Here is a 27,235-nt window from a genome sequence, read left to right as displayed (position 1 = left end):
CCAGTTTGGGAGACCCTGCTCGAGAGTTCACAGAGCATGGTAAGATTTTTTTAAATATCCAGTGAGTGGCAGTTCCATGGGTGATTAAAAAAACTCATTAAAGTGACGGGTCAGACTGTTTCGAGATGACTGGAAAGTGACAGTAAATCAAATAACCGTGCATTACAAGGGTGCTGTGCAGAGGAGCATCCCTGAATGTTCTACATACCAAACCTTGATATGGGTCGGCTACAACAGCTGGGTTCCAATCCTACCAACCAATAAAGTGGCCACTGAGAAGAACTACCATGAGAAGCAGAGAAAGGATAGACAGTTCCTTTCTCCCCAGTCCAAACATCAATAGAGCAGGCATTTAAATCACTATCAGTTTAATTAGTTCTCCAAATAGAAAAAGCTAGAAAGAAACTCAAGAAGCGAATTTGGAAAGCCGGGAGAGACCTTGGCAAGTAGGATTAAACGCTCATCCCAAGGCATTAACATTACAAGCAAGAGAATAACTAGGGAGAGATTTCTGTAGCAGCATTATAAAACTCTAGTTAGTCTGCATCTGGATAATTGCATACAACCCATTACAGGAACGATGTCAATCAGGGCTTTGGAGACCTTGCAGAGGAGGTTCACCAAGACGTTGCCTGGCTTAGAGGGCACGAGCTGCAAGGAGTGGTTGGACGAACTTGGATCGTTTTCTCCAGCAGCAGAGGCCTGATAGATTTTTATAAGATTGCGACACACAGACAGTATCCTTTTCCCTCCAGGGTTGAAAGGTCGTATACCATAGGGCATGCATCTAAAGTGAGAGGGGGTAATTTCAAAGCAGATTGAGGGGCAAGTTGTTTTTTTTAAAAAAAGTAGTTTCCACTGGTAGGTGAGACTAGAACTTGGAGACACAGCCTCAAGATTCAGGGGAGTAGATTTAGGACGGAGTTGAGGAGAAACTGCTTTTCCCAGAGAGTGGTGACTCTGTGGAATTCTCTGCCCAGTGAAGCAGTGGAGACAACCTCAGTGAATATATGTAAGACCAGGTTGAATAGATTTTTGCATTGTAGGGGAATTGAGAATTATGGGGGGAAAAAGGCAAGGAGGTGGAGATGATTTCACAGCCAGATCAGCCATAATCTTATTGAATGGCAGAGCAGGCTCGTCGGGCCAGAAGGCCGACTCCTGCCCCTATTTCTTACATTCTTATGCAAGAATACCACTCATTAATAAAGTTATTAGCTTTAGCAAGCTTTCCTCTCCTTCAAACCTCAAGCATACTCTCTTCACGTCTAATGCTTTTGGAGGTCAGAGGTTTACTACACGAGTACCTACTGCACCTCTTCTCCAAGGATTGTCGCCTCGTCATGGAGAGGCTTCCGAGTTCCTTAGATCCCGAGTGACACCACCTGGAGCGTAACACCCGGTAAGATCACGGACCTCGTCATGGTTCAGAGGCTTGCCTGCCTCTGGCTGGAGTCAGGGCTTCTTGGTTTAGCTCTCGGTAGGGTCACCCATGCCAAGCGGGTCAAAGAGTAGAGGACGGACTAAAGAGGTCCGCCGGTCCTCCAGGATCGGGGGTTCGGCTCAGGGCCAAAATCCCTCACTAGTAAAACAGAAATGGCAATGAGGAGTCCCTCTCCAGCTGAGTGTGACGGTGCTCCTGACACCACCATGAACTGACAGGAGTGAAAACCGAGCTACTGACACAACGAAGGAAGCCCTGAATGCCGCCAGATCAAAGAGCTGTCCAACCCAGACCGTGTAGTGGAGTTGCCCAGCGTGGGTCTTGCCTGGAATCAGCCCATTCCACAACGGTATTCCGGCGGGCTTGGGGAAGGATTGCAGACGTTCCCGAAGGGAAACTGGGGAGAAGGATCCAGCCGACACAACTGCAGTAGAGACGTCAAGGTTTATTTGTTCCTTCATGACTTTGATCACAGGGGCTCTCGTCGGGGTGACGGGATCGGGAGCAGGGAGAGGGAAGCGAGGGCCCCGGATTGGTCACCGTTTCATTGGAATGTTTCAGGAGAAGGACGATGGGACCAGACCGCGTGGAGGGGGAGGTGTCAGTTGGCCAGGAAGGAGCGGACGGCAGTGGCGATCGATCCGGCGTCAATTCCAAACGCGGCTAGCAGTTCCGCCGGCTTCCCGCTCCAGGCCACTCCCCGCACCGCCAGCTGGCGCACCCGGATGCTGGGGTCTGTGCAGGCAGCAGAGAAGACGGCTTCCCCAAGACCACCTGTTGGGGGGAGAGAAGGGGAAGGGGAGATGTTTTAGTTTGAGGACGCGCCCTCAGCGTAGTGCAACTCCTCACCTCTTGCCCCTTCCCCGACCCCACACCCCACATCTCCACCTCCCTCCCCACCCCCCAGCAGAGGCAGGGGTCCCCACCGACGGGTACCTTCGGGGTAGTGGTCCTCCACGGTGATCACTCTCCCGCCGACCGCCCGTGCGTTAGAGACGACGGTGGCCACGTCCAGCGGCTTGATGGTGAAGGGGTCGAGGACACGCACTCCGATTCCTGGAGAACGGGTGAAGCAGAGAGTGAGGGGTGGGGTAGGGGGAGTAATAACACGAGCAAAATGGAGGGAAAGTCAGCCAACCTGCTGAACCGAAGGATTCCAGGGCCTCGAAACTGGTGCTACAGCACACCCAGTCCCTGGTGGCCCACGATCTCTCATTTCATTCCCCCACAATCTCATTAATGAGACCCCCCCCCCCCATTATTCTGCCACTCACATGCTCCACATAGGTGGAGCAATTAAGCTCCTGCAAATTCATCAGAGCCCACGGCGACACAGGGAGAGCAAACATGGGCGTGGCACAGCAAAGGCTTATTGCCGTCCGGGCCCCTGAGTCACAGAGATGCTGTGGAAAAGTTCGGTTTAATGTGCCCAATGTTGGTCACCCCCTTTCCCGGATGGATGTACAAACCTCAGCTGGTCCCACCGGGATGCTGCCTGGATTAAAGGGTGTGAGCTACAGGGAGAGGTGGATGGAGGAAAGGGGATTTCAAAAATCTCCTCTCACTTTATTCTCTCCGGAGCAGTTGTGGGCTGATGGGAAACCAAATGGGCTCGTGCAGAGCACCACGTGCAAACCGCTGGAGGAACTCCACGTCCATGGAAGTCAGTGGCCGAGTCGTTGGAAGCTGTCTCGCTGAGTTTAAGCAGGTGGGTGGATTTTCAGCGTCTGCGCACTTTGTGTAGACAGGAATGCACAGAGTAGCTGCGATGGTGGGTGCAATCGTATACTGGTTAACAGTACCAGGTTCAGTTCCCGCCACTGCCTGTTGTACGTTCTCCCGTGACCGCTTGGGTTTCCTCCCACAGTCCAAAGACACACCGGTTAGTAGGTTAATTGCTCACTGTAAATTGTCCTGTGATTAGGCTAGGGTTAAAACCAGGGGGATTCCTGAGCCAGATATACACAAGTTTTGGGGGAGAAAAGCTTCAATGTCCCAATACTAGAATTTATTAATTTAAGGGCAAGGAGTTGTGCGGGGCAAATTTATTACCGGGAGGAGTGGTGGCTGCCCCCGGGGATGTCAGTAGGGGCAGACACAATGGGGGCAAGGTAAACACGTGAATACTCAAGATTTACACAGAGCTGCACCTTGGTCAGGCAGAGATTTAATTGGATTTGGCATCATGATGGGCCAAATAGCCTGTTCTATGAACTGTGGTGGGGAATACAGATGCTCCTGGAAGGGGAGATAGGTGGGGGCGAGAGAAGAGACACAAGGGGTATCTGGGGCAGGACCGGGACGCAGTGAGCAACAGACAGCAGTTTTGGGGTTGTGGGCACGGGTTTCGGGTTCTCACCTTCTCCCGCCAGCTGTTTGGCCGCAGTCAGGGCTTCGTGGAGGGTGATGCCAGCCCCGATGACCAGGACCTTGTCCGCGTCCGACTGCAAGACCACCTGCGCAGGGGAAAGAGCAGCAACACCCATCTCAATAAGCAGTCCAGTAAGGAAATACAGCAACGCCCCCAGCACCGGTGCTCCACAAGATTGCACCCCGAGATCCCACTCTACTCCCTGTACACTCACGACTGCGAGGCCAGGTCCCGCTCCACACCGCAAAGGGCCACATCTCAAATAACGATGATTCGGAGTACAGGAGGGAGAGAGGGAGCCCACTGATGTGGTATCATGACCACAAACTTTCCCTCATGGTCAAACTAAAGAGTTGGTCCCCCCCCTTGAGGGGGGACGCTGAACAACTCAAGATCCTTTCTCGATTGAAGATCGAGAGGGTTGATGGTTTCAAGTTTTTATTAGTCAACCTGTCCTCCTCCAACCAGAGCCAAGGAACTTCAACCAATGTCTCTTCTTCCTCAGCTGGCTTAAAAAAAATAATTCAACCCCTCTCCATAAACCCTAACCAACACGGTTTCATTGCTGCACCACAGAAACCATCCTCTGTAGTTGCATCACTACTTGATTATGGCATCTGCTTGACCGAGGCCGCCACAGCAGTAAGGTAGCGTAGTGGTCAGCACGACGCTTTCCAGTATCAGCGACCCAGGTTCAATTCCCACCGCTGCCTGTGAGGAGTTTGCATGCTCTCCCCGCGACCGCGTAGGTTTCCTCCGGGTGCTCCAGTTTCCTCCCACAGTCCAAAGACGTACCGGTTGGTAGGTTAATTGGTCATTGTAAGTCGTCCTGTGATTAGGCTAGCGTTAAATTGGGCAGTCACACACACACACACACACCCGCACAAAATGCTGGAGGAACTCAGCAGGCCGGGTAGCAACTACGAGGCAGTGTACAGTCGATGTTTCGGGCCGAAACCCTTCGCAGGACTGTAGGAAATAAAGCTGAGGAGTAGAGTTAAAAAGTGAGGGGAGGGGAGAGAGAAACACCAAGTGATAGGTGAAACCAGGAGGGGTGAAATAAAGAGCTGGGAAGTTGATTGGTGGATGAGATTCCGGGCTGGGGGGGGGTGGGGGGAGAGTCTGCTAGAGGACTGAAGGTCATGGAAGTAAAAGGGGGAGAGGGAGGAGCACCAAGTCAAGTCACTTTTTAATCGTCATTTCGAGCATAACTGCTGGTACAGTACACAGTAAAAACAAGACAACGTTTTTCAGGACCATGGTGTTACATGAAACAGTACAAAAACTACACTGAACTATGTAAAACAACACAGAAAGAAACTAGACTACAGACCTACCCAGGACTGCATAAAGTGCACAAAACCATGCAGGCATTACAATAAATAATAAACAAGACAATAGGGCAATAAGTTGGTGTCAGTCCAGGCTCTGGGTATTGAGGTGTCTGATAGCTTGTGGGAAGAAACTGTTACATAGTCTGGTCGTGAGAGCCCGAATGCTCCAGTGACTTTTCCCAGCCGGCAGGAGGGAGAAGAGTTTGTATGAAGGGTGCGTGGGGTCCTTCATAATGCTGTTTGCTTTGCAGATGCAGCGTGTAGTGTAAATGTCTGTAATGGTGAAAAGAGAGACCCCGATGATTTTCTCAGGTGACCTCACTATCCACTGCAGGGTCTTGCGATCCGAGATGGTGCAATTCCCGAACCAGGCAGTGATGCAGCTGCTCAGGATGCTCTCAATACAACCCCTGTAGAATGTAATGAGGATGGGGGGTGGGAGATGGACTTTCCTCAGCCTTCGCAGAAAGTAGAGACGCTGCTGGGCTTTCTTTGCTATGGAGCTGGTGTGAGGGACCAGGTGAGATTCTCCGTCAGGTGAACACCAGGAAATTTGGTGCTCTTTGCGATCTCTACCGAGGAGCTGATGAGCAGGCAGGGAGATAAGGTGAGGAGGGAGGGAAAGTTGATGGGGAATGGTGAAGGGGGGCTACCAGAAAATGCTCCCCACCACAGATGTTCTCACTTCTCCCCTCTGCCATCAGGCAGAAGATACAAAAGCCTGAAAGCCCACCAGGCTCAAGGACCGTTTTACCAAACTATTGAATGATCGCCCTGTAAGATGGACTCTCGACCTCACCCTGGCCCTTGTACCTCACTGTTTGCCCGCACTGCACTCTCTCTCTGACTGTGACACTTTATTCTGCGCTCTGTTCTTGCTTTTCCCTCGGCCTGCCTCGACGGCCTGGTACGATGAACTCACTTGTACGGCTGCTACACCGAACAGAGCTTCGCTCTACCCCAGCAGACATGACAGTGGTAAGCCAGTTAACTCCCAGGCACCGACACGCGCCCCGTGAAGCACAGCATCCCCACCATCGACCGATTTCCCTCCCACCCCGACTACTCACCTTGGCCTTGCCAACGGCGAAGGTCTCCTCGCTGGCGTAGATGACGGGGGTGTCCGGGCGGCTGGTTCTAATGAAGCAGATACCCTGGGGGAGGGAGAGAGACACAGAGAAAGGGTGGTGATGGAGATACCAGGACGAGGAGCACAGGACCTGGTAGCCGCTCCCGATCCGCCAGTACCATTGCACCGGAGTCCATTCAGCAGCAGAAACAGTTCCTGCCAACGAGACGAGCCCCGTCCACCCTCCCTCCTCTCTGGGCTCGCGCCGACATCTCGGCTTCGATGGAAAACGCCGCCAGGGCTAGCGGATCCAGTCCACCAAGTCACAGAGGGGCAGAGTTCAGGAACAGGCCCTGCAGCCCATCTTGTCTAAGCCGACCACAATGCCTATCTGTGCTCATCCCACTTGCCCCCTATCCCTCTGCACTTCCCCATCCATGAACCTGTCCAGGCATCTTTTAAATGTTGTTCATGGACCTGCCTCAACCACTTCCTCGGGCTGCTCGTTCCACATACAGACCACCTCTGGGTGAAAAAGTTGCCCCTCAGATTCATACTAAACCTCCCCTAGGGAGAGGATTGGGTGCATTCATTGTACCTACCTACAGTACTGTTTTATTTATATAAGAGAGAGAGCGCCCAAGATTTTTGCACAGTGCTGTAGTAATTTTACGTATTGCACTGTACCGATGCCACAAAAACAAGTTTCATGACAGATGTGTGATGATAAACTTGACTGATGTGGGTCTATTGTGGACTGAGTGGGAAGAGGGCAAGGAGAGGCAAATGGGAGAATGGAGAGGGGAATTGGGAAAAGGGGAAGGGCCAGGGGCAGGAGTGGGAAGCAACAGAGAGGCATTGGGTAATGATTAACCTGCCCCCTCTCCAGTACCTGCACTTCTTGAAGAACGTAACTTCCTGCAGGAATTCTCCTGCTATTCCTGTCAGCCAATTCCTCTTTGCACCCTGACTGAGGAGAAAAAGACTACCCTCCGTTGGCCAGGGTCCTCCATGGATGCCGCATCTTTAGATACCCAAGCCAGGGCAGTACGATATTGGAGAGCAAGCCGTTTCCCGTGCAGCAGCCTCCCCCTCTCCACGCAGCTGATAAATCCAAAGGAATGGCCGAGACTGATACAGCTCGGCACCAACAATGTCGCAGGAGTTGCCAGTCAGCGTTGAGCTCAGTCCCGGAGATTCCAGGTCCAGATTCTCCCCCTTTCTGTGTTTACTCCCGAAGCCTTCCCCGTGAGAGGATACAGACACAAGACAGCGGCGGCTTGAGATCAGAGTTTTCCTCCTCCAAGATGAGCTGTCGAACAGTTGAGGAACCCCACCTGCCCGAGGCAATTGATTTTAAGGTGTCTTTGCCCCTTTTCCTGCCAGTAGAAATAGTTCCAACAGGCTTGGTAGCTAAGCCAGGAGCTGGCCTTGGTTATCAAAGGCTTTTTGAGAGGCACGCCATTGGGAACGTTAATAGGTTGTGGGGAAGCTTATCCCCATTACCATCCCCGGCTGTAACAACCTTCAGAAACCAACCCCACCTACGATTGTCGTGATTTTTAAAGAGCAAATAAGGTAGGTTCCTCTTAAGGGTACATGAAGACCAGGGGCAAAACCAAACGAAAAGTCTGGAGCATCGGGTTCACCATTGACTGGCAACTCCGACTGCCAGAGAACTAATAGAGTTGGAAGTTCCAGGTTGGCAGTTGGGGAGAAGCTCCCACTCTGTATGAAATGCTCCTAATGGCGTGTGTCTCAAATAGCCTCTGACAACCAAGTCTGGCTCGTGTGGCTTAGCTACAGAACCCAGTGCAACCGTTTCTACTGACAGAAGGGGCAAAGGTGGGTTACTGATACCGTTGCTTCGGGCAGACGAGGCTCGTCAGTCAGCTCATCCAGGAGGAAAACTCTGAACTCAAGCCTCCGCTGCCTCGCGGCTATCCCCACGCACGGGGAAGGCTTCGGGAGAAAGCCCCACTTGGAGCTGCAGTCCAACATGGAGTTCAACGCTGACTGGCAAATCCTGCGGCAATTCTGGTGCTGACCTGCATCGGTCTCTGCTGTTCCTTTGCCAGCATCAGCTGCATGGAGGGGAGAGCTTGTTACGCGGACGATGCCTTGCTCCCCATACCGTACTGCCCTGGCTTGCGTGTTACAAAGACAGGGCGCGGTATCCAGGGTTGACCCCAACCAGTGGAGGGACCCCTCTCACAAGGTCAACTGCGAAATGCTGGAGGAACTCGGCCAGTCAGGCAGCCTCTGTGGAGAGGAGTAAACAGTTTTGGGCCATGACCACTCTTCAGGGCTGGAAAGGGAGGCGGCAGATGCTAGAATTAGAAGGTGGGAGGAGGAATGGAGGCTGGAAGGTGAGACAAGTGGAGGACCCACTGCCCCCTTCCTTTCCAGTCCGGTCCTGATAACGAGGGTCTTGGCCCGGAACCCCAAATGTTTACTCCGCAGCCTCATAGACGCTGCTGAGCCCCTCCAGCTTTGTGCGAGTGTTGCTCAGGATTTCCAGCATCTCGTTTATAGTCCGGTGTCCCCACAGGCAGGGGACAAACGGAGCCCATCTGGCCTCCCCGATGACCATGGGGATACATTCCGCCCAGCAGCCCGGGGTCTCTTCTGCCCTCTCTCCATTGCCTGCACATCCTTCAACACACAGGCGAGAACCCCCCCCCATTCGGACCGAATGAGTGGCACTGTGCATTACCGGGAGGGTGTGCGGAGGGGTCCTGGTTACCTGGGTGTTGGCCGCCAGTTCGACGGCTCGTTCCGTGGACACCGCGTCACTAGGATAGAAGACAGTGGAGGTAGGGATGGCCCGGAACATTGCGATATCCTCTAGGGCCATCTGGGAGGGCCCGTCCTCACCTGGGAGGTAGAGAGAGGGAGGAAAGAAAGAAAAGGGATAGGTGAGGAAGAAAGAGAGAGAAAAGAATCAATGAATCAAACCAAGATCATCATAACCGTAGGCCGACTCCCCCCAACACAGGAAATCTTTGCAGTGTTGCAGGAGAGGGGTAATGACTGCCCCCCCCCCCCCCCCCGTTCCGGTCAGGGCAGGGAGGTGGCTGTACTCACCAATGGAGATGCCGCAGTGCGAGCCAGACAGGTTGACGTTGCTCTGAGAGATGGCCGCCATTCGGATCTGGTCGTAGCCGCGGGACAGAAAGGCCGCGAAGGTGCTGGCAAAGGGCACGGTCCGGTCGCGGGTGGCGCAGCCGACTGCCACACTGATCTGCGGGATGGGGCAAGGAGGGAGAATGGGTTACATAGAACAGTAAAGCCCCTTCGGCCCATGGTGTTATGACAGCCCTTCACCCTTTCCCTCACACAAAGCCCTCCATTTTTCTACTGTCCACGTGCCTAGGATAGCGCTTAAATTTTCCACATGTATCTGCCTCTAGCACGCACATTTCCCTACACTTCCAAATTTATGCCTTCTAGCCTCAGCCACTTCCACCCTTGGAATAAATCTCCAGCTGTCCACTCGATCTCTGCCTCTTGTACACGCCAAAGAGAAAAGCCACGCTCTCCGACCCAGGCAACATTCTGGTAAATCTGCTCTGCACCCTCTTCGGACGGACAGACGGACACACCTCAGCAGGCCAGGCAGCATCGATGGAAAAGAGTTGACGTTTCGGGCCAAGACCCTTCAGTTCAGTAACTGACTCCACCAATCCCTGTGCAACTCCAGCTGCCTCCCAAAAATTAATACCACTCAACCATGAATGGGCCGTACAAAAGACCCTTCTGTCCATCGTCCCAGTTCCTGATTCCACGATACATGTGGACTGATTTCAGACATGTACTCCGACTGTAATTAGAAGGTCTGTATATTAGATTCAACTTTATTGTCACGGTGCCAAGTACAGATACAAAACCAATGAAATGCAGTTAGCATCTAACCCGATATGCAAAGGGTAGTGTTATTTACAAAATAACTGTGAATAAAAAGCAAGTGCTACAGCACACAAATATAAAAGTACTGAGTCAGTCCAATATGGGTGCAATACTGCTTAGCGCTGTGATGTGAGGTTCAGCAGGGTCACAGCCTCAGGGAAGAAGCTCTTCCTGAGCCTGCTGGTGCAGGAGTGGAGGCTCCTGTAGCGCCTACCGGATGAGAGGAGAGTAAAAAGTCCATGGTTAGGGTGAGATGCATCCTAGATCATGCTTTTCGCCCTGCCCGGGCAGCGTTTATGGTAGATGTTCTGAACGGTGGGCAATTGGGTGCCGATAATCCACTGGGTAGTTTTCACCACCCGCTCCGGAGTGCTTTGCGATCTGATACGGGACAATTGCCATACCACACTGATATGCAGTTGGTGAGTTTGCTCTCAATGGTACAGCGGTAAAAGTCCGTCAGTATCCTGGGACAGAGGCGAGCTTTCCTGATGCTCCGCAGGAAATAAAGGCGCTGTTGTGCCTTTTTGATCAGGATGGAGGATGGAAACACAAGTCTGAGAGTCATTTTCCTACAGGCAGTCACAGGAAAACCACAAAATACAAAAGAATTTACATAAACAAAGACCCCAGCAACACACATGCACGCGCTGAAGGAATTCAGCAGGCCAGGCGGCATCTCCGGAAGTGTATACACATTTTGGGACAAGATCTTCATCGGGTCAAATAACCATTGTGTAAAAAAAAATGACAAGCTATCCAAATAAAAAAAAATAGCGAGAACACGAGTTGTAAGAAGACTTCAAAAATCAGACCGTAGGTCAAAGAATCAGTGCAGAGTTGAGGCGAGTGAAGTCAGGAGCCTGGAGGTCATAGGTAACAGCAAACTCTTACGGCCAGCAGCGGGAATTGAACGCCGATAAACCATTCCGCTCGCTGCTAAGCTGCCGTGCTTTCTAGAAGCTTCTCCATTCCTGGGCATCCACCGTGCCACTACAGAGGTTTGCCAAAAGTTTTTGATGACGTGCCGAATCTACGCAAACTGCTGAGAAGGAGGCAGGCCCTCTGATGCCTTCGGGCACCACGGCAGTGTAGAGGTTACTGTGATGCTGTTACAGCTCAAGGCGTTCCGGAATCCGGACTTCAAGTCCTGCGCCGTTCTCTAAAGAGTCTCTGTATGTTCTCTCCATGAAGGGCATGGCTATCCCCTTGGGCATTCTGGTTTCCTCCCATGGTCCAATGATGTACCCAGTAGATTAATTGGACATTATAAGTTGTTCCGTGATTAGGTTAGGGTTAATCAGGGTGGTGGGGTGGCAAAAAGGCCGGAAGAGCCTCCACCAACTGCACTGCATCATGAAATGAAATAAATATGATAAATGTCAAGGAGTTTAAAACTTTTGATCCTCTCCACTTCTGATCCCCTGATGAAGACTGATTCACAGACTTCCGATTTCCTCTTTCTGAGTTCATAATCTGCTCTTTGATTCCGCTGAACCTCCCTCTCAATCATAAAACAGACCACCCAACCACTAACACGACAAAAGGCCCTTCTGCCCGTCCATCTCCTTCCTGGTTCTAGGGTGCAGGCAGGCTCTTTCAGACGCATGCAAGAGGCCAGCATTCATCTCACATGCTTCTCTCCCCCCCACCCCCACACCACAGTCCATTTAGGGAAGGCGTTCTCACTGTCCCATCAGGGGAGGGAGTTGTGGGATTTAGACCCGATGAGGGAATGGCCGGCTGGACTTTGGGTGGGAGCGAGAGGATGGTGCTTCCCTGTGCCTGTTGCCCTTGGCCAGGGAAGGCTGGGGAAGTTTGGGAAGGGCAGTTGGAGATGTCGTCCCCCGCCCACCCTAAGCAAGGGGCCGGCGACACTCACCATGTTCTGCTCTGCGATGTAGCACTCCACGAAGCGCTCCGGGTGTTCCTTGCGGAAGAGGTCGGAGAAGGTGGAGTTCTTGGTGTCGCCGTCGAGCGCGACCACTCGGGGGCTGGCGCGCCCCAGCTTGGCCAGCGCCTGGCCGTACGCCTTGCGCGTGGCAATCTGGAGAGAGAGATAACAAGCAGACCAACGCAGGATTCAGCAAAGTGGATGAGGAAGAACAAGGTGCGATTGGTAAGTGTGCAGATGACATTAAAGTAACTTTCGTTGGCAGTGACACACACAGGCTAGGCAGCATCTATAGGGAGAAGCACTGTCGACGTTTCGGGCCAAGACCCTTCGTCAGGACTATCGTTGGCAGTGAATAGTTTTCAGGATTTACAGAGAGATTCCAATTAGCTGGGAAAACGGGCCCATTGATGGCAGATGGAGTTTAATTCTAATAAATGCAAGGTGTTAACAGTTTGGGAAGACAAATGAGGGTAGGACTTCCACAGTGAATGTTCAGTCCTAGGGGTACAGGCGCACAATTCCCTGGAAGTAGTGTCACAGGTAGAAAGTGTTTGGCACTTCAGGCACTGAGTACAGGAGTTGGGATGTTACATTGCAGTTGAACAAAGGCCACACTTTGAATATTCTGTTCAGTTCTGGTTGCTCTGCAGTAGAAAATATGTCATTAAGCTGGAAAGAGAGCACAGCAGATTTAAGAGGATGGTGCTGGGACTTGAGGGACTGAATTATCACAGGAAACCGCGTAGGTTAGGACTTTATTCACTGCAGTGCAGCAAACTGAAGGTCGACCTAGAGGAGGGTATAAAACTCCATGGGTGGTGGGGTGGGGTCTCTACCAAAGGCAGAAGGTGCTCCTCCCCTCCACCAGCCTGCAGGTTACCCTTGGGCAAGGTGTAGCACCTGCTTAGCCCCCTGAATCAGGACCATGTGAAGTCATGGGAGCAGGTGGTTAGCGGTCGTACGAGCAGCCAGTTCGGATCACAAGTCCTGGTGATGCGACCACTGACGCCAGGCAGACAATCTCTGAAGAGTATTAATAATGGCCGGGGTCACCCGTCTTGTAAAGACCCTGCCCAGAAGACAATGGCAAACCCCTTCTGGAGAAAAATTTTCCCCAAGGACAATCATACTCATGGAAAGACTGTGATCACCCACATCATACGACACGGCACATAACAAAACGATTGAACAGCAAAATCCCGGAAGGGCACAGGTCACGTGCCTTCACCTCTTCTTTCCCGCAAGGTAGGGGAATCAGGAACTAGAGGGAAAAGGTTAAAGGTGACAGGGGATTTATTTAAAGGAAACTTGAGGGGCAATACTTTCACCCAGAGGGTGGTTTATATAAGTAACGAGCTGCCAGAGGAGGTGGTTGAGGCAGGCACATGAATAGAAAAGATTTAGAATAGGGGTTCCAAAACTGGGGTCCATGGACCCCTTGCTTAATGGTATTGGACCATGGTAATAAGATTGGGAGCCCCTGGTTTAAAGAGGGCCAAAGGGAACAGCTTTGATAACAGTCCTGGTCAGCTCAGTCTAGATGGACTGAAGAGCCTGCATCTGTGCTGTAGGACTCATATCGCAGTTCACGAGCACGTACCTTATCCCCCAGCTTGTAGCCGCAGGGTGAGGGCATCTTGATCTCCGAGAGGTCGGCGGGGGGGACGGTGTCGGTGGGAGAGGGTGGGGTGGGGGCGGCCAGGCCCTGGACCTGGCTCTGGATGTCCTCAATGACCGCCTTGGACCGGTCCGTGGGAATCGGCTTCCCATGCCAGTTTTCCATGTCTTCCACTCCTGTGGGGTCAGGGATTTCAAGTTAAGTCAAGTCACCTTTTATTGTCATTTCGACCATAACTGCTGGTGCAGTCCACAGTAAAAATGGGATAATGTTTTTCGGGACCATGGTGTTACATGACACAGTACAAAAACTAGACTGAACTACGTAAAGCATCAGAAAATCTAGACTACAGACCTACCCAGGACTGCATAAAGTGTACAAAACAGTGCAGGCATTATAATAAATAATAAACAAGACAATAGGCACAATGGAGGGCAGTTAAGCTGGTGTCAGTCCAGGCTCTGGGTATTGAGGGGTCTGATAGCTTGGGGGAAGAAACTGTTACGTAGTCTGGTTCTGAGAGCCCAGGAGAGAGAAGGGATTGTATGAGGGGTGCGTGGGGTCCTTCATAATGCTGTTTCCTTTGCGGATGCAGCGTGTAGTGTAAATGTCCGTAATGGTGGGAAGAGAGATCTTCTCAGCTGACCTCACTATCCGCTGCAGGGTTTTGCGATCCGAGATGATGCAATTTCCGAACCAGGCAGAGATGCAGCTGCTCAGGATGCTCTCAATACAACCCCTGCAGAATGTGGTGAGGATGGGGGGTGGGAGATGGACTTTCCTCAGCCTTCGCAGAAAGTAGAGACACTGCTGGGCTTTCTTGGCAATGCAGCTGGTGTTGAGGGACCAGCTGAGATTCTCCGCCGGGCGAACTCCAAGAAATTTGGTGCTCTCAACGATCTCTACTGAGGAGCCGTTGATGTGCAGCGGAGTGGTCACTCCGTGACCTCCTGAGGTTAGAACAAGAGGGAGTGGGGCCTGGACCAAAAGTGTAGAAGAGGCTATGTGTATGGGGGGGCTCCCCCAAGGCCAATAGTAGGTCAAGTGCAGGAGTAAGAGGTGAAGAAAATGAAATGGTGTGGCCACTTAGGTAAGGGGTGGGGCATCCATTAAGGCAGGGTCGTGACAAGGGGCAGAGCAGCTGGGGGGGGGGGGCCCCACTGTGATATGGGTTACGGCAGTCTGCAGGGTCGGGGCCAGGGGCCAGAAATGGGTGATCATGAGGGGAGGAGCCAAGGCAGGAAGAGGTGATATGGGGAGGGTGAGTGAGCTGAGATGGGGCAGTAACCTCAGGAAGGGGGCCAGGGGCCACTCACCTTTGATCCCTCGGCCCTTGTAGGTCTTGGCCACAATGGCGGTGGGGCAGCCAGGGACCCTCCCTTCCGGTCCCAGAGCGCGGCACAGCTGCTCGATGTCATGTCCGTCCACCACGTGAGTGTTCCAGCTGCGGGGGCCGGGGCACAAGCAGAGGGTCAGTCTTCCATCTTCCAACCCCCTTCACCCCGAGCGTCACACTCATCTCATCTCATCAGCGTCTCAGTCATCCATATATCCCACCCCCCCCCCCCCCGCAAACAAACCCCACTGTGACGAGATCCTAAGGTTTATTCATTATGGACTGTGCCTTAAAAAGAGGTTCAAATCTCGGATGAGCCCCCAATTTTGTTACGTACCCTGTAACGGGTTAAAAGAACCAGCAGAAATGGAACACACCTGGAGTCTGGTTTTGCTATTAACAAACACTAATTTATGAGCAAGTACATAACATAGTAAAATAAAACCAGATAAATCAAACAGGTTAGCAGAGCTTATGCATAGATAAGTGTGTCAATATAAAACCCAAACATCTTCAAGCTTAGGTGGTAAGTGATACAGTCTTACGATGGTATATAAAGAAAGTCAGTTCAGTTTGTGATATTGAGTTAAGAGGGGGAGAGAATGAATTTGTTATCCAAGTAAGCCGATGCCATCTATCTTACCGTTGTCCTCCGAAAACCTTTTAAGGTCACCGAATGTGACCACACGAAGGGTACCGTCATCACGCGGTAAAGCTATCAATCCAGGCGAAGGTTAAAAACACTGATAGCTTTCCACAGGTCACCCCTTTTCCACACTGCATGCCATTGATTGATGCTCCCGATCGATCCTCAAAACCCACCCTTCCGTGGGCACTCAAAGCTCATCCAGTGTCCCTTTCTTCTGTGTCTACTGGAAAGCCAGGTGATCTCGTGTATATATCCAAACATGCTGAACGCCAGCTATCCAGTACATAGCTTCGCCCATCCATCACCAAAGCGACTCACGAGCTGCTCAGTTCCTCTCTCTGAATCACTGGCACACTCTCTCTCTCTTTTTAAAGGCACAGTCCATAATCAATAAACCTTAGGATCTGGTCACACCACCCACAGCTGACTCACCCAAAGGCCTCACAGCGCTTGTGGAAGACTTCCACCTGGTGCTCCAAGGGTGCGGGCTCGCTCTGCCCCAGCCGATTGACGTCGAAGATGGCCACCAGGTTGTCCAGCTGGTAGAAGGACGCGAAAGCCATGGCCTCCCATATGGCCCCTTCTGAAGCCTCCCCGTCCCCGATCAGGCAGAACACCCGGTAGCTTGGGATGAGAAAGAGAGAGGGATCCCATCAGCCCCAGGACACCAATACCGGACAAGACGGCGACTGCCTAGCTGGCAGAAGGCAGAGATCAGGGAGAGTTGGAGCATGAGGCAGCAGGTGGCGTTTACGTGTATTTTGGGAAGACAAAGGAGGGTAGGACCGTCACACGAAGGATGTTGACTACTGCAGAACAGGAGCATAGTTCTCAGATGGACAGGGCAGTGAACGTGACGTTTGGCACAGTTCGCGTTCAGTAGAGGTGTCGGGACATTATGTTACAGCTGTACGAGATGTCACTCAGAGTACCGTGTGCAGGTCTGGTCACCCAGCTATATGAAGGATCGCATTAAGCAACACACAAAACGCTGGAGGAACTCAGCAGGTCAGGCAGCATCTCTGGAAATGAATAAAATCAACATTTCTTCATGACTGGAAAGCGAGGGGGGAAGATGCCAGAATAAGAAGGTGGGGAAGGGGGTGCAAGAATTTTTTTTTACCCTAAGTGGAAAGTCGAAATTAATGCCACCAGGTTAGAGGCTACCCAGATGGAATGTACCGTGTTGCTCCTCCATCCCAAGCGTCCCCTCACCGTGGCACGGGAGGGCCGACATTAAGCTGGAGAGGCGGGAAAGGTTCACCCATGGGCGGAGGAGAGACGTACCTGGCCCGGTCAAAGTGCTTGCCGGTGTAGGCCATGCCGCAGGCCGCCCCCAGCCCCTGACCCAACGACCCCGTTGCCACGTCCACAAAGGGCAGCTTCTGCAAACAGAAAGGAGACCCAGTGTGAGAGAGGGGGCAGGTGGCCTACCCCGCCCCTCCCCTGCAAGGCAAAATCCCAGACTGGCAGCAGCCGAATTCAGCACAGGATCCTTCCAGTTCAGCCCCTTCGCCCACCACTCTGAGCCCCCTGTGCACCCACCCCCCCTTCAACTACTTGACCCTATCCCTCCCTAGATACTCCCCTTAACTCCTTCCCCACCACAACTATCAACCCTGTCCTATCTTCCTCCCACCAACCCCACGGTTGCTGCCCCTTACCTTGTTCCAACCATCTATTGGATCCTCCCCCAACCCATCATCAGACCCTCCCCCTCATCGATCAGTCATCAGACTTTCAACTTCCTTCACTTTGGCCCCACCCCTCCCATCCATAAGGAGCAGAATTAGGCCATTCAGCCCATCGAGTCTTCTCCATCATTCAATCATGACTTATTTATTTTCCCTCTCAACCCCATTCTCCTATTTTTGACCCCCTCACCAACCTCCACAGCCGTCTGTGGCAACAAATTCCACTGATTCATTGCCCTCCAGTTAAAGAGATTCCTCCCCATCTTTGTTCTAAAAGGATATTCTTTCCATCCGAGTCTGTGCCGTCTGATCTTAGACTCCCCACTCTATCGGAAGCATCCTTTCCACATCCACTCTATCTCGGCCGTTCAGTAATCAGCTGGTTTCAATGATATTCCATCCCCCTCATTCTGCGAGTGCAGGCCCAGAGTCCTCACATTAACCCTTTCATTCCAGGGATAATTCTCGTGAACCTCCTCTGGACTCTCTCCAACGCCTGCACATCCTTTATTAGGTAAGGGGCCCGAAGCTGCTGACAATACTCCCAAGTGCGATCTGACTCAGCATTACATCCCTGCTTTTATACTCTAGTCCTCTCAAAGTGATGCTAACATTGCATTTGCCTCCTTCGCCTCCATCTCAACCTCCAGGTTAACCTTTAAGGCAGGGATTCCCAATCTGGGGTCCATGGACCCAGTACTGGTCCATGCCATGAAAAAATACTGGGAACCCCTGCTTTTGAGAATCCCACACAAGGACTCCCAAGTCCCTTTAGTCCTAAATTTCTGAATTTGCTCACCATTTAGAAAATACCACATGCCTTTATTTCTTATACCAAAGTGCATAATCATACACTCACATACAATGTAATCCGTCTGCCAGTTCTTCACCCATGTTCCTAATCTGTCCAAGTCCTTCTGCAGTCTCCCTGCTTCCTCAACCTGCCCCTCCACCTATCTTATCACCCACAAACCTGTCCTCAACGCCATCAATTCCGTCATCCAAGTCACTGACATATAACGTGAAAAGCAGCGGTCCCAACACAGACTCTTCCAGAACATCACTAATCACTGGCAGCTAACGGGAAGAGGCCCCCTTCATTCCCAGTGTTTCCTCCTGTCTATCAGACAGTGCTGTATCCATGCCAGCGTCTGTCCTGTCATAACATGGACTCCATCTTAAGTAACCTCATGTGCAGCGGCTTTCTAAAGGCCTTCCAAAACATCCACTGACTCTGTATCCTGCCTGCTATTTCCCGAAAGAGTTCCAACAGATTTTCCCCCACAAGGAAACCATGCTGACTTTGGCCCATCTTATCACGAGCCTTCCGGTACCCTGAAACCGCACCTTTAACCCTGAGGCTTTACAGGGCTTTGGTCAGACCACACTTGGAGTATCGTGAGCAGTCTCGGGCCCCTGGTCCAAGGAAGAAAAGTGCTGACATTGGAGGGTGGGGGGGGTTCAGAAGAATCATTCTGGGAATGAAAGGGTTAACGTACGAGGAGTGTTTGATGGTTCTGGGCTTGTACTCACTAGAGTTTAGAAGAATTGGGAGGGGGGGTGGAATCTCATCGAGTTTTGGAAGACCTTGATTGAATGGACGTGGAGAGGATGTTTCATATCGTGGGGGAGTCTGGAACCAGAGGGCACAGCCTCAGAATGGAAGAACATCCCACTAGAACAGAGATGAGGAGGAATTTCTTGGGCCAGAGAGTAGTGAATCTGTGGAATTCATTGCCACAGACTGCTGTGCAGGCCAAGTCATCGGAAATATTTAAAGTAGTGATAGGCTCTTGATTAGTCAGGGTGTCAAATATACAGGGAGAAGGCAGGGGAACGGGTTTGAGAGGGATAATAAATCAACCATGGAATAAATGGCCTCCTACTCCAACATCCTGCCAACCTCTGCTGTCAGGCTAACCGGCCTATCGCGACCTGTCTTTTGCCTCCCTCCCTCCCTGCCCCCGACTCCCCCGCCCCTTGCAGAGTTACCGGGGTAGGGTGCCCCTCCAGCAGGCATCCCTTCTTCCTCAGGTTCAGCAGCTCATCTTCCTTCAGGTAGCCGGCCTCCGCCCACACGGCGTACAGGATGGGCGCCGCATGTCCCTGGGGCCAGACAGAGACAGAGACGCACACAGTCACTCACCATCACACCCTCTGCTCCCAGTCCAACAGCTGGGGGACCCACTCAGCGTAAAGAGGCCATTGATCCCTCTCTGGCCTACTAGCCCTTCACATAATGGCACAGCACAGGAAGAGATCAGTCTGTATGTCAGTACATCGAGGCGGTACAGAGGGTGAACAGACTGCAGAATAGAGTGTCACAGTCAGGGAAAGTGCACTGCAGATAGACAGTGAGATGCGAGGGCCACCATGAGGCGGGCTGGGAGATCTTTTAGCATACCAGCAATAGTTTTTTCAAAACAGTGGGGTGAAAGCTGTTCTTCACTCTGGTGGCAGGGTGGAGATATGTCTCTACCAAAGGAGGTGTAAGGCACTCCTATCCTCCGCTAGCCCGCAGGGCACCCTCGGGCAAGGGGTAGCACCTACTTAGTCCCTCGAAAGGGTGTTGTGAAGCCAGGGAAACAGATCATACGAGCAGCTGGTGCATATCACAAGTCCTGGTTATGCGACCACTGACTCTGCAGAGCATCGATTCCAGTCTTTTGGAGACACTGCTGTTGAACCTCTGCTCAATTTCCGATCCTTCCAGGAGCCAAGAATGACAAGTACTCTTAACTCTAAGATTTCAGTTTACAAACGAATATACAAATGCGAAGCAAACTCAGTAAAGAGCTGAGAAACAATGCTGAGAGGTACAGCGACAAAAGAATAAAGACAGCATTTCTGAAAAATCACTTTGAGAAATTCCTTAGATTAACTAGTTAATAGGCTACATAATTAAAACAATTACATCACACAGGTAATGTGCTAATACTTGGCCAATGAAAAATGGGAAAGGCGATGAACAGTTAGTTTAGCTACTATTACCACTTTCTGCCAGTGAGTGGGAAAAATACTTGAGTTTGTTAAAAAGTATAAATCTCTTAAAAATATTAAACAAGACAGAGTCCAACATTGCCCAGGCAGCAATGGCAAACCTGTCCTGTGCAAGAATTTGCCAAGAACAATCATGGTCATGGAAAGATCATAATCACCCACGTCAGACAACACGAGGAGCCTGATGGTAAATGCCTTCAGGCTTTTGTATCTTCTGCTCCATAGGAGGGAAGAGGGTTCAAGTGAGGGAGAATGAGTGATAAGAAATGGAATTATTATTGTCACAGATACAGTGGAAAAACTTGTCTTGCACACCGATCAGAGCACTGAGGTAAAACAATAACAGAATGCATCACAGTTGCAGAGAGAGTGCAGTGCAGCTTGACAATAAGGTGCAAGATCATAACGAGATCATAAAGATCTGTCCGTTCTATAGTTTTATAACAGTGGGGCAGAAGCGTGCTGGTACGTACATGCTTTTAGGGTTTTCTATGGTAGAGGGTCAAAGAGGGAAAGTCCGGGGTGGGTTGGAGGTCTTTGATTGCTCTAGCTGCTCTAAGACAGCAGGAAGAGTAGACAGAGGCCGTGGATGGTTTCAGTGCTGGGCTGAGCCATGTCCACAACTCTCTGTAGTTTCTTATGTCCACAACAGGATGCTTTCTACGGTGCATCAGTAAATTATATTCCTGCACATGTGAATTGTCGTACCGGACCGTGCTGTGATGAGTAAGGATGGGACTGGTCGGGGAGAGAAGAGACGCAGAACGGGGAGAGGCAGAACAAGGCGGGAGGGAGGCAGCGAGACAGAACGATCGCCCCGAGAAGCCCTCCCTCTACCCCCGTACCTTGGAGAGCACGAAGCGGTCAGAGCTGGGGTCGCGAGGCTGGTCCGGCCGGTAACGCATCACGCGGAAGAACAGGACAGAGAGGATCTCGGCCGCGCTGCAGCACGAGGTCGGGTGTCTGTGAGGGGGCAAGAGAGAGAAAGGTCAGCTCTTAAATCAGTCCAGCAGCTCACTGCAAACCTCCCTCCACCACAAGTGTCGGTGAGGGGGAGCGAGGGGTCAGCTCTCATATCAATCAGCCTCACCCCAAACGTCCCTCCAGCACGTGTCTGTGTAGGCCCCAGAACTACCTTCCCGAATGGGAATAGTCACACACCCCCACCCCTCCCACGATTTTCATTTCCATTCTTCAAATCTTCCTTCCCATCTCCTTCCAGCTACAGTCCCTTTTCCCCGACTCCCCCCTTCATTAACCTTCCTTCCCCCCAAAACTGCAGTTCCCCCTGCCCATGACCTTCCCCAACCTCCCCCACCTTACTTAACCTCCCCACCTTCCCTCTCCACCCCATCCCTCTATCCAAACCCCTCCAATTACTCCCATAACCCCCATCTCTCCCTCTCCCACTCCAAACACCCTCTCATCCTCCCAACCCCCCCAACTTACCTCCCTGTGCCCCATGCTCTCCCCCTGCCCCACCCAGCCCGTAACCCCGATACCACCCACCCTCCCAAATCCATCTTGTCACCCTCAGAAGGGCTCCCAGTCTCGACTCGCAAGAGAGATGCCCACTCTCCAGACAGGATCTTTCCCCATCCCACCCTCCCACAGCTTCCATCTGAGACAGAGACCCCCCCCAACTCTAGAATCACCCAGAAGGACCCTCCCCCCTCCCAAAGCCACCCCTATTATTTCCAGAATATAGTCAGTGACCACTTTATTAGCTACACCTGCTCATTAATGTAAATACCTAATCAGCCACCTCCTTCAAAAGTTCTCAATGATTTCAAGTTATTTTCACTATGGATGTCCAATCCTTATTCACCGGGAAGGCCTCAAAGCTCTCAGTTTCTTTCCGGACACCAGACCCAACCAATTTCTCTCTGTCTCGTGGAACTTGTCCTCACTCTCAATTGTTTCTCCTTTGGCCCCTCCCACTTCCTTCAAGCAGAAGATGTAGCCGTGGGCCCTGCCTGTTTGTGGGCTATGCTGAACAGTCTATGTTCCATACTGTACTTCTCCTGCGCCACATCAACCGCACCCAGCGGAACTTGCCAATTTCATCCATTTTGCCTCCCATTTCCACCCTGCCCTCAAATTTACCCGGTCCATCTCTGACACATCCCTCTCCTTTCTCAATCTCTGTCTCTGGAGACTGATGTCCATTAAAAACCCAGGGACTCCCACAGCTACCTGGTCTACACCTCTTCCCACCCTGTTACTCGTAAAAATTTCATCCCCTTCTCTCAGTTCCTCCGCCTCCACTGCATCTGATCACAGGATGAAGCTTTTCATTCTAGATCGAAGGAGATGTCCTCCTTTTTCTAAGAAATGGGCTTCCTTTCTTCCACCATCAATACTGCCCTCAACCACATCTCTTCCATTTCACACACGTCGGGTCTCACCCATCCTCCCGACACCCCACCAGGGACAGGGTTCCTCTTGTCCTCACCTACCACTCCACCAGCCTCCGCGCCCTGTACATTAATTCTCCGGAACTTCTGCCATGTATTTCCCCCCCCCCCCCATAGATGCTACCCGGCCTGCTGAGTTTCTCCAGCATTTTGTGTGTGTTGCTCGAATTTCCAGCGTCTACAGATTCCCTCGTTTGTTAGCTAATCTGCCAATCATATGGCAGCAACTCAATAAGCATCCAGACACATCAAGAGGTTCAGTTGTTCAGCCCAAACAGAATGGGGGGGGGAGTGGGGAGAAATGTGATCCAAGTGACTTTGTCCTTGGAATGATTGTTGGTGTCAGATGGGGTGGTCTGAGTATCTCAGAAACTGCTGATCTCCTGGGATTTTCACGCACAACAGTCTCTAGAGTTTACAGAGAATGGTGTGAAAAACTAAAAAAAAATCCAGCGAGCGCCAGTTCTGTGGGTGAAAACGCCTCGATAATGAGAGAGGTCAGAGGAGAATGGCCAGACCAGTTCAAGCTGACAGGAAGGTGACAGTAACTCAAACAACCACACGTTACAACAGTGGTGTGCAGGAGAGCATCTCTGTACACACAACACGTCAAACCTCGAGGTGGATGAGCTCCAGCAGCAGAAGACCACGAACACACCCAGTGGCCACTTTTTCGGTAGAATTGAGGTATCTAATAGGGACGGTATCTGGATAGAGATGGGAACATTTTAATTTCATATAGATTCGGTCAGTATTTTTTTTTGCACTGTTGTGGATAGTGACCTGTATTTAGCATTCGCTCAGAAGCCACTTCATTAGGTACAACGGGTAGCAGGAAGACCAATGCAGGTAGGACATTGAGCCCCAGCTAAGAGTTGCAGAATAGAGGGACCCCAGGGTATGGGTACAGAGTTCTGTGAAAGAGGCATCGCAGGTAGATAAGGCGGTGATGGTGTTTGGCCTGCTGGCCTTTATCCGTCAGGGTACCAAGTACAGGAGTTGGAATGTCATGTTGCAGTTGAACAAGACATTGGCGAGGCCACACTTGCTGTAATGTGCTCAGTTCCAGTCACCCTGCTTTAGGAAAGATGCCATTGAGCTGGAAAGAGTGCTGAGGAGATTTACGGAGGATGTTGCCAGGACTCGAGGGACTGAGTTATGGAGAGAGTTTGGACAGGCTGGGACTTTATTCCTTGGAGTACAGAATAAGGGGTGGCCTTATATCTACAGTATATCAGTGATTTGCTGAGAACGTACAGGGCATGGTTAGAGAGTCTGCCAACACTGAGTGTTACTGACAGTTAATGGGGTTTACCAGTGAGAGGAGTGTGTGATGGGACAGTGTGGAGGGAGTTACACTCTGTGTCTGACCCCGGGAGTGTGTGATGGGACGGTGTGGAGGGAGTTACACTCTGTGTCTGACCCCGGGAGTGTGTGATGGGACGGTGTGGAGGGAGTTACACTCTGTGTCTGACCCCGGGAGTGTGTGATGGGATGGTGTGGAGGGAGTTACACTCTGTGTCTGACCCCGGGAGTGTGTGATGGGACGGTGTGGAGGGAGTTACACTCTGTGTCTGACCCCGGGAGTGTGTGATGGGACAGTGTGGAGGGAGTTACACTCTGTGTCTGACCCCGGGAGTGTGTGATGGGACGGTGTGGAGGGAGTTTCACTCTGTGGCTGACCCTGGGAGTGTGTGATGGGACGGTGTGGAGGGAGCTTCGCTCTGTGTCTGACCCCGGGAGTGTGTGATGGGACGGTGTGGAGGGAGCTTCACTCTGTGTCTGACCCCAGGAATGTGTGATGACGGTGTGGAGGGGGTTTCACTCTGTGTCTGACCCCGGAATATGGGATGACCCCAGCTATTCACAATACCTACACCTTAATAATTTTCCAAACCTGATCACTTCAGCCTCCACTGCTTCAGAAAAAAACCCAAATCTGTCTGCCCTCCTAATGCAGGCAGCATCCTGCTGAACCTCTTTTGCATCCTCTCCAAAGCCCCCGAACTCTTCCTGCAATGGAGGCGACCAGAACTGAATGTATCTCAGCAGGTCAGGTGGCATCTAGGGAAGTAAAGAGGGAGTGGATGTCTTGGGCCAAGGGCCTTCTTCAGGACTGGAAAGGAAGGGGGGGGGGGGGAGAGAGATGCCAGAATGGAAAGTTGGGGGTGGAGAGGGGAAGGAGGATAGCTGGAAGGTGATAGGTGAAGCCAGGTGGTTGGGAAAGGTTAAGGACTGGAGAGGAGAGGAGAGGGGTCCCTGGAGTAGTGATAGCCATGTGAGAAAAAGAGGCAAGGAGGCCAGAGTGGGGAATTGAAGAGGAGGAACGGGGGTGGGAGAAGAGGAAATGTTCAGGCCATGAGGTTGAAAGCTATGTATGAAATGTTGTTCTTCCACACTGAGAGTGGTAAATGCGGCCTAACAAGAGTTTCAGGGTAAGCGACTCGCCATGCTGGTTTAAACCTTCACCAACCCCCACTCTCCACAGTGAAAAGGCTGGAGGGGGGAGTAGAGAGGCACATCGTGTCTCCCCCCCCCCCCCCCACCGCCCCGAGGAGTTTCTTCTACCACCTGCCTCGGCTGCCTTCTCGGGTCCCTGTGCAGGAATGTGCGCAGGAGAGAGACCCGACTCGTTGTGCAACCCTTCCCCACCCCGCTCGCACATATCGCTTCCTCTCCCCACGGTGCGAGGGAGTTCCTCAGGAGGATGAGTGAGTTGGGGGTGGGGAGGGAGGGAGGGAGGACGTAAGCACCGCGCCGGCGATGCAAAGCGTGCGGCGGCAGTAAACGTGAACAGAATCAGCGAGAGACAGACAGAGAGGGAGAGACAGACAGATAGAAGGAGAGAGAGAGACAGACAGAGAGTGAGAGAGACAGACAGAGGGAGAGAGAGAGACAGACAGAAGGAGTGAGAGAGACAGTCAGAGGGAGAGAGAGAGACAAACAGAAGGAGTGAGAGAGACAGACAGAGGGAGAGAGAGAGACAGGCACCATATGAGAGAGAGAGAGAGATAAGAGTAAAGCGGGGCATGGGTAAAGAGGGGAGGGCAGACCATAATAAGAGGGGGGAGATAGAGCGGAGTGAGTGAGGGGATAGAAGAGAGAGGTAGAAGGGGAGGAATGAGGAAGAGAGAGAATGGTGGGAGGCTGGGTGATGTGCAGGGAGGGACTCACCCGGAGTTGGAGGCGCAGGTAGCGCGGATGGAGAGGACGCGGAGCCGGTTGGCCACATCCCGCAGCGCCTGCAGGCTCTCGCTATCGCACTGCACCTCCATGTCTGTCGGTCGGTCTGTCCACTCGGCCGCGCTCCCCACCGCTGGAAATCTCCCGAAGAGGCGGAGCCCCGCTCGCACCATCCGCCCCGATTGGCCCAGCCACCACGAAAGAAGGCTTTGCCCCCTTCCTAGCCCCGCCCGTTGCCGCTGCCCCGCTCCCTCTCGCCCCGCCCAGGCTGACTTTGCACAATTTGTTTCGGGGGCAGGAGGACAAAGAATGCCTGTGTCCCGTCTCCACCGCTCGGCTTTCAGTTCCTCCTGGTCCCTGTCGCAATAACGCACCGCAGCACAGGACAGGGATCGCCCACGGAAGCCATCTGCACAGTTCCTCCGTTCCCTGTCCGTCTTCCACCCTCATCTCCGTCTCTTCCCCCTCCTCTCCCTAACTAACGGCAGGTGTATGGGGTTGAGTGGGATCGTGCATCAACCATGATGGAATGGCGGAGCGGACTCGATGGGCTGAATGGCCTAATTCTGCTCCTATGTCTTATGATCACATTTCTTCCCACCATCCTGCCCTTCTCTCTCCCACCGTCTTCCCCTCCTCTGTCCCCACTTCGTCTCCCCTCCCTGTCACTTCTTTCTTTTTCTACACGTCTCCTCATCCCTCACCGGCCTTTGCTCTCCATTTCCTTTTCCACCACATTTCTTTATCGACTCCCCACCTCCCGTCCCCCACTTTTTTCTCTTTTCCCCACCTCTCTCCTGTTCATCTTGTGCTCCCATCTCTCAATCTTTTTGCTACCCCTTTCTCTTTTCTCCCCTCCCTCTCTCTCCTGCTTTCTTCACCCCCTTTCGCCCTCCTTTCTCTTTTTTTATTCCTCCTCTTTTCCCAACTTCCCGCCTTCCCCTTGTCCTGTCTCGTCGCTGCCCTCCCTTTCCCACTAATCCACAAATTCTGATCCAGCCAAACTCACGCAGCGATGTGCTTTGTGAGGGTGAGATGGCAGATGACTCAGGGCTAATGGAGAAATGATCGGAATGAGGGTGTGCCTGGCACAGAGATATACCGTGTCCCTTGATGTTCAGGAGAATAAGACATCTTAATAAAACTTGGGACTGCTTCTAAGGCTGGTTCCTTTAAGTTTTTATACCCCGGGGGGGGGGGTGGTAATGGGGACGAGCTCCCACTATCTATTAAATGCTCCCGATGGCGTGCGTCTCAAACCGCCTCTGAGAACCGAGACCAGCTCCCGGCCTTCACGTGTGGCTCAGCGATGAA

General features: G+C 52.1%; 1 protein-coding gene across 1 annotated transcript; it reads right to left on the bottom strand.

Moving 5' to 3' along the window:
- Nucleotides 1–1,874: 1,874 nt before the first annotated feature.
- On the bottom strand, nucleotides 1,875–26,091 carry LOC132380561 (transketolase-like). The gene is made up of 14 exons (XM_059949460.1): nucleotides 25,913–26,091; nucleotides 21,167–21,284; nucleotides 19,314–19,427; nucleotides 16,915–17,012; nucleotides 16,060–16,251; nucleotides 14,959–15,086; nucleotides 13,625–13,818; nucleotides 12,010–12,174; nucleotides 9,306–9,462; nucleotides 8,965–9,095; nucleotides 6,220–6,303; nucleotides 3,804–3,900; nucleotides 2,381–2,500; nucleotides 1,875–2,218 (listed from the first exon to the last, which is right to left on the bottom strand). Exons 1-14 carry the CDS (start codon nucleotides 26,011–26,013, stop codon nucleotides 2,046–2,048), a joined length of 1,872 nt encoding a protein of 623 aa, XP_059805443.1. The 5' UTR covers nucleotides 26,014–26,091; the 3' UTR covers nucleotides 1,875–2,045.
- Nucleotides 26,092–27,235: the final 1,144 nt, after the last annotated feature.

The sequence above is a fragment of the Hypanus sabinus genome, chromosome 24, assembly GCF_030144855.1.
Source record: "Hypanus sabinus isolate sHypSab1 chromosome 24, sHypSab1.hap1, whole genome shotgun sequence".
NCBI classification, from domain to species: Eukaryota; Metazoa; Chordata; class Chondrichthyes; order Myliobatiformes; family Dasyatidae; genus Hypanus; species Hypanus sabinus.
The sequence above is the reverse complement of the archived record's forward strand: the minus strand, read 5'-3'. Positions and strand labels throughout refer to the sequence as shown.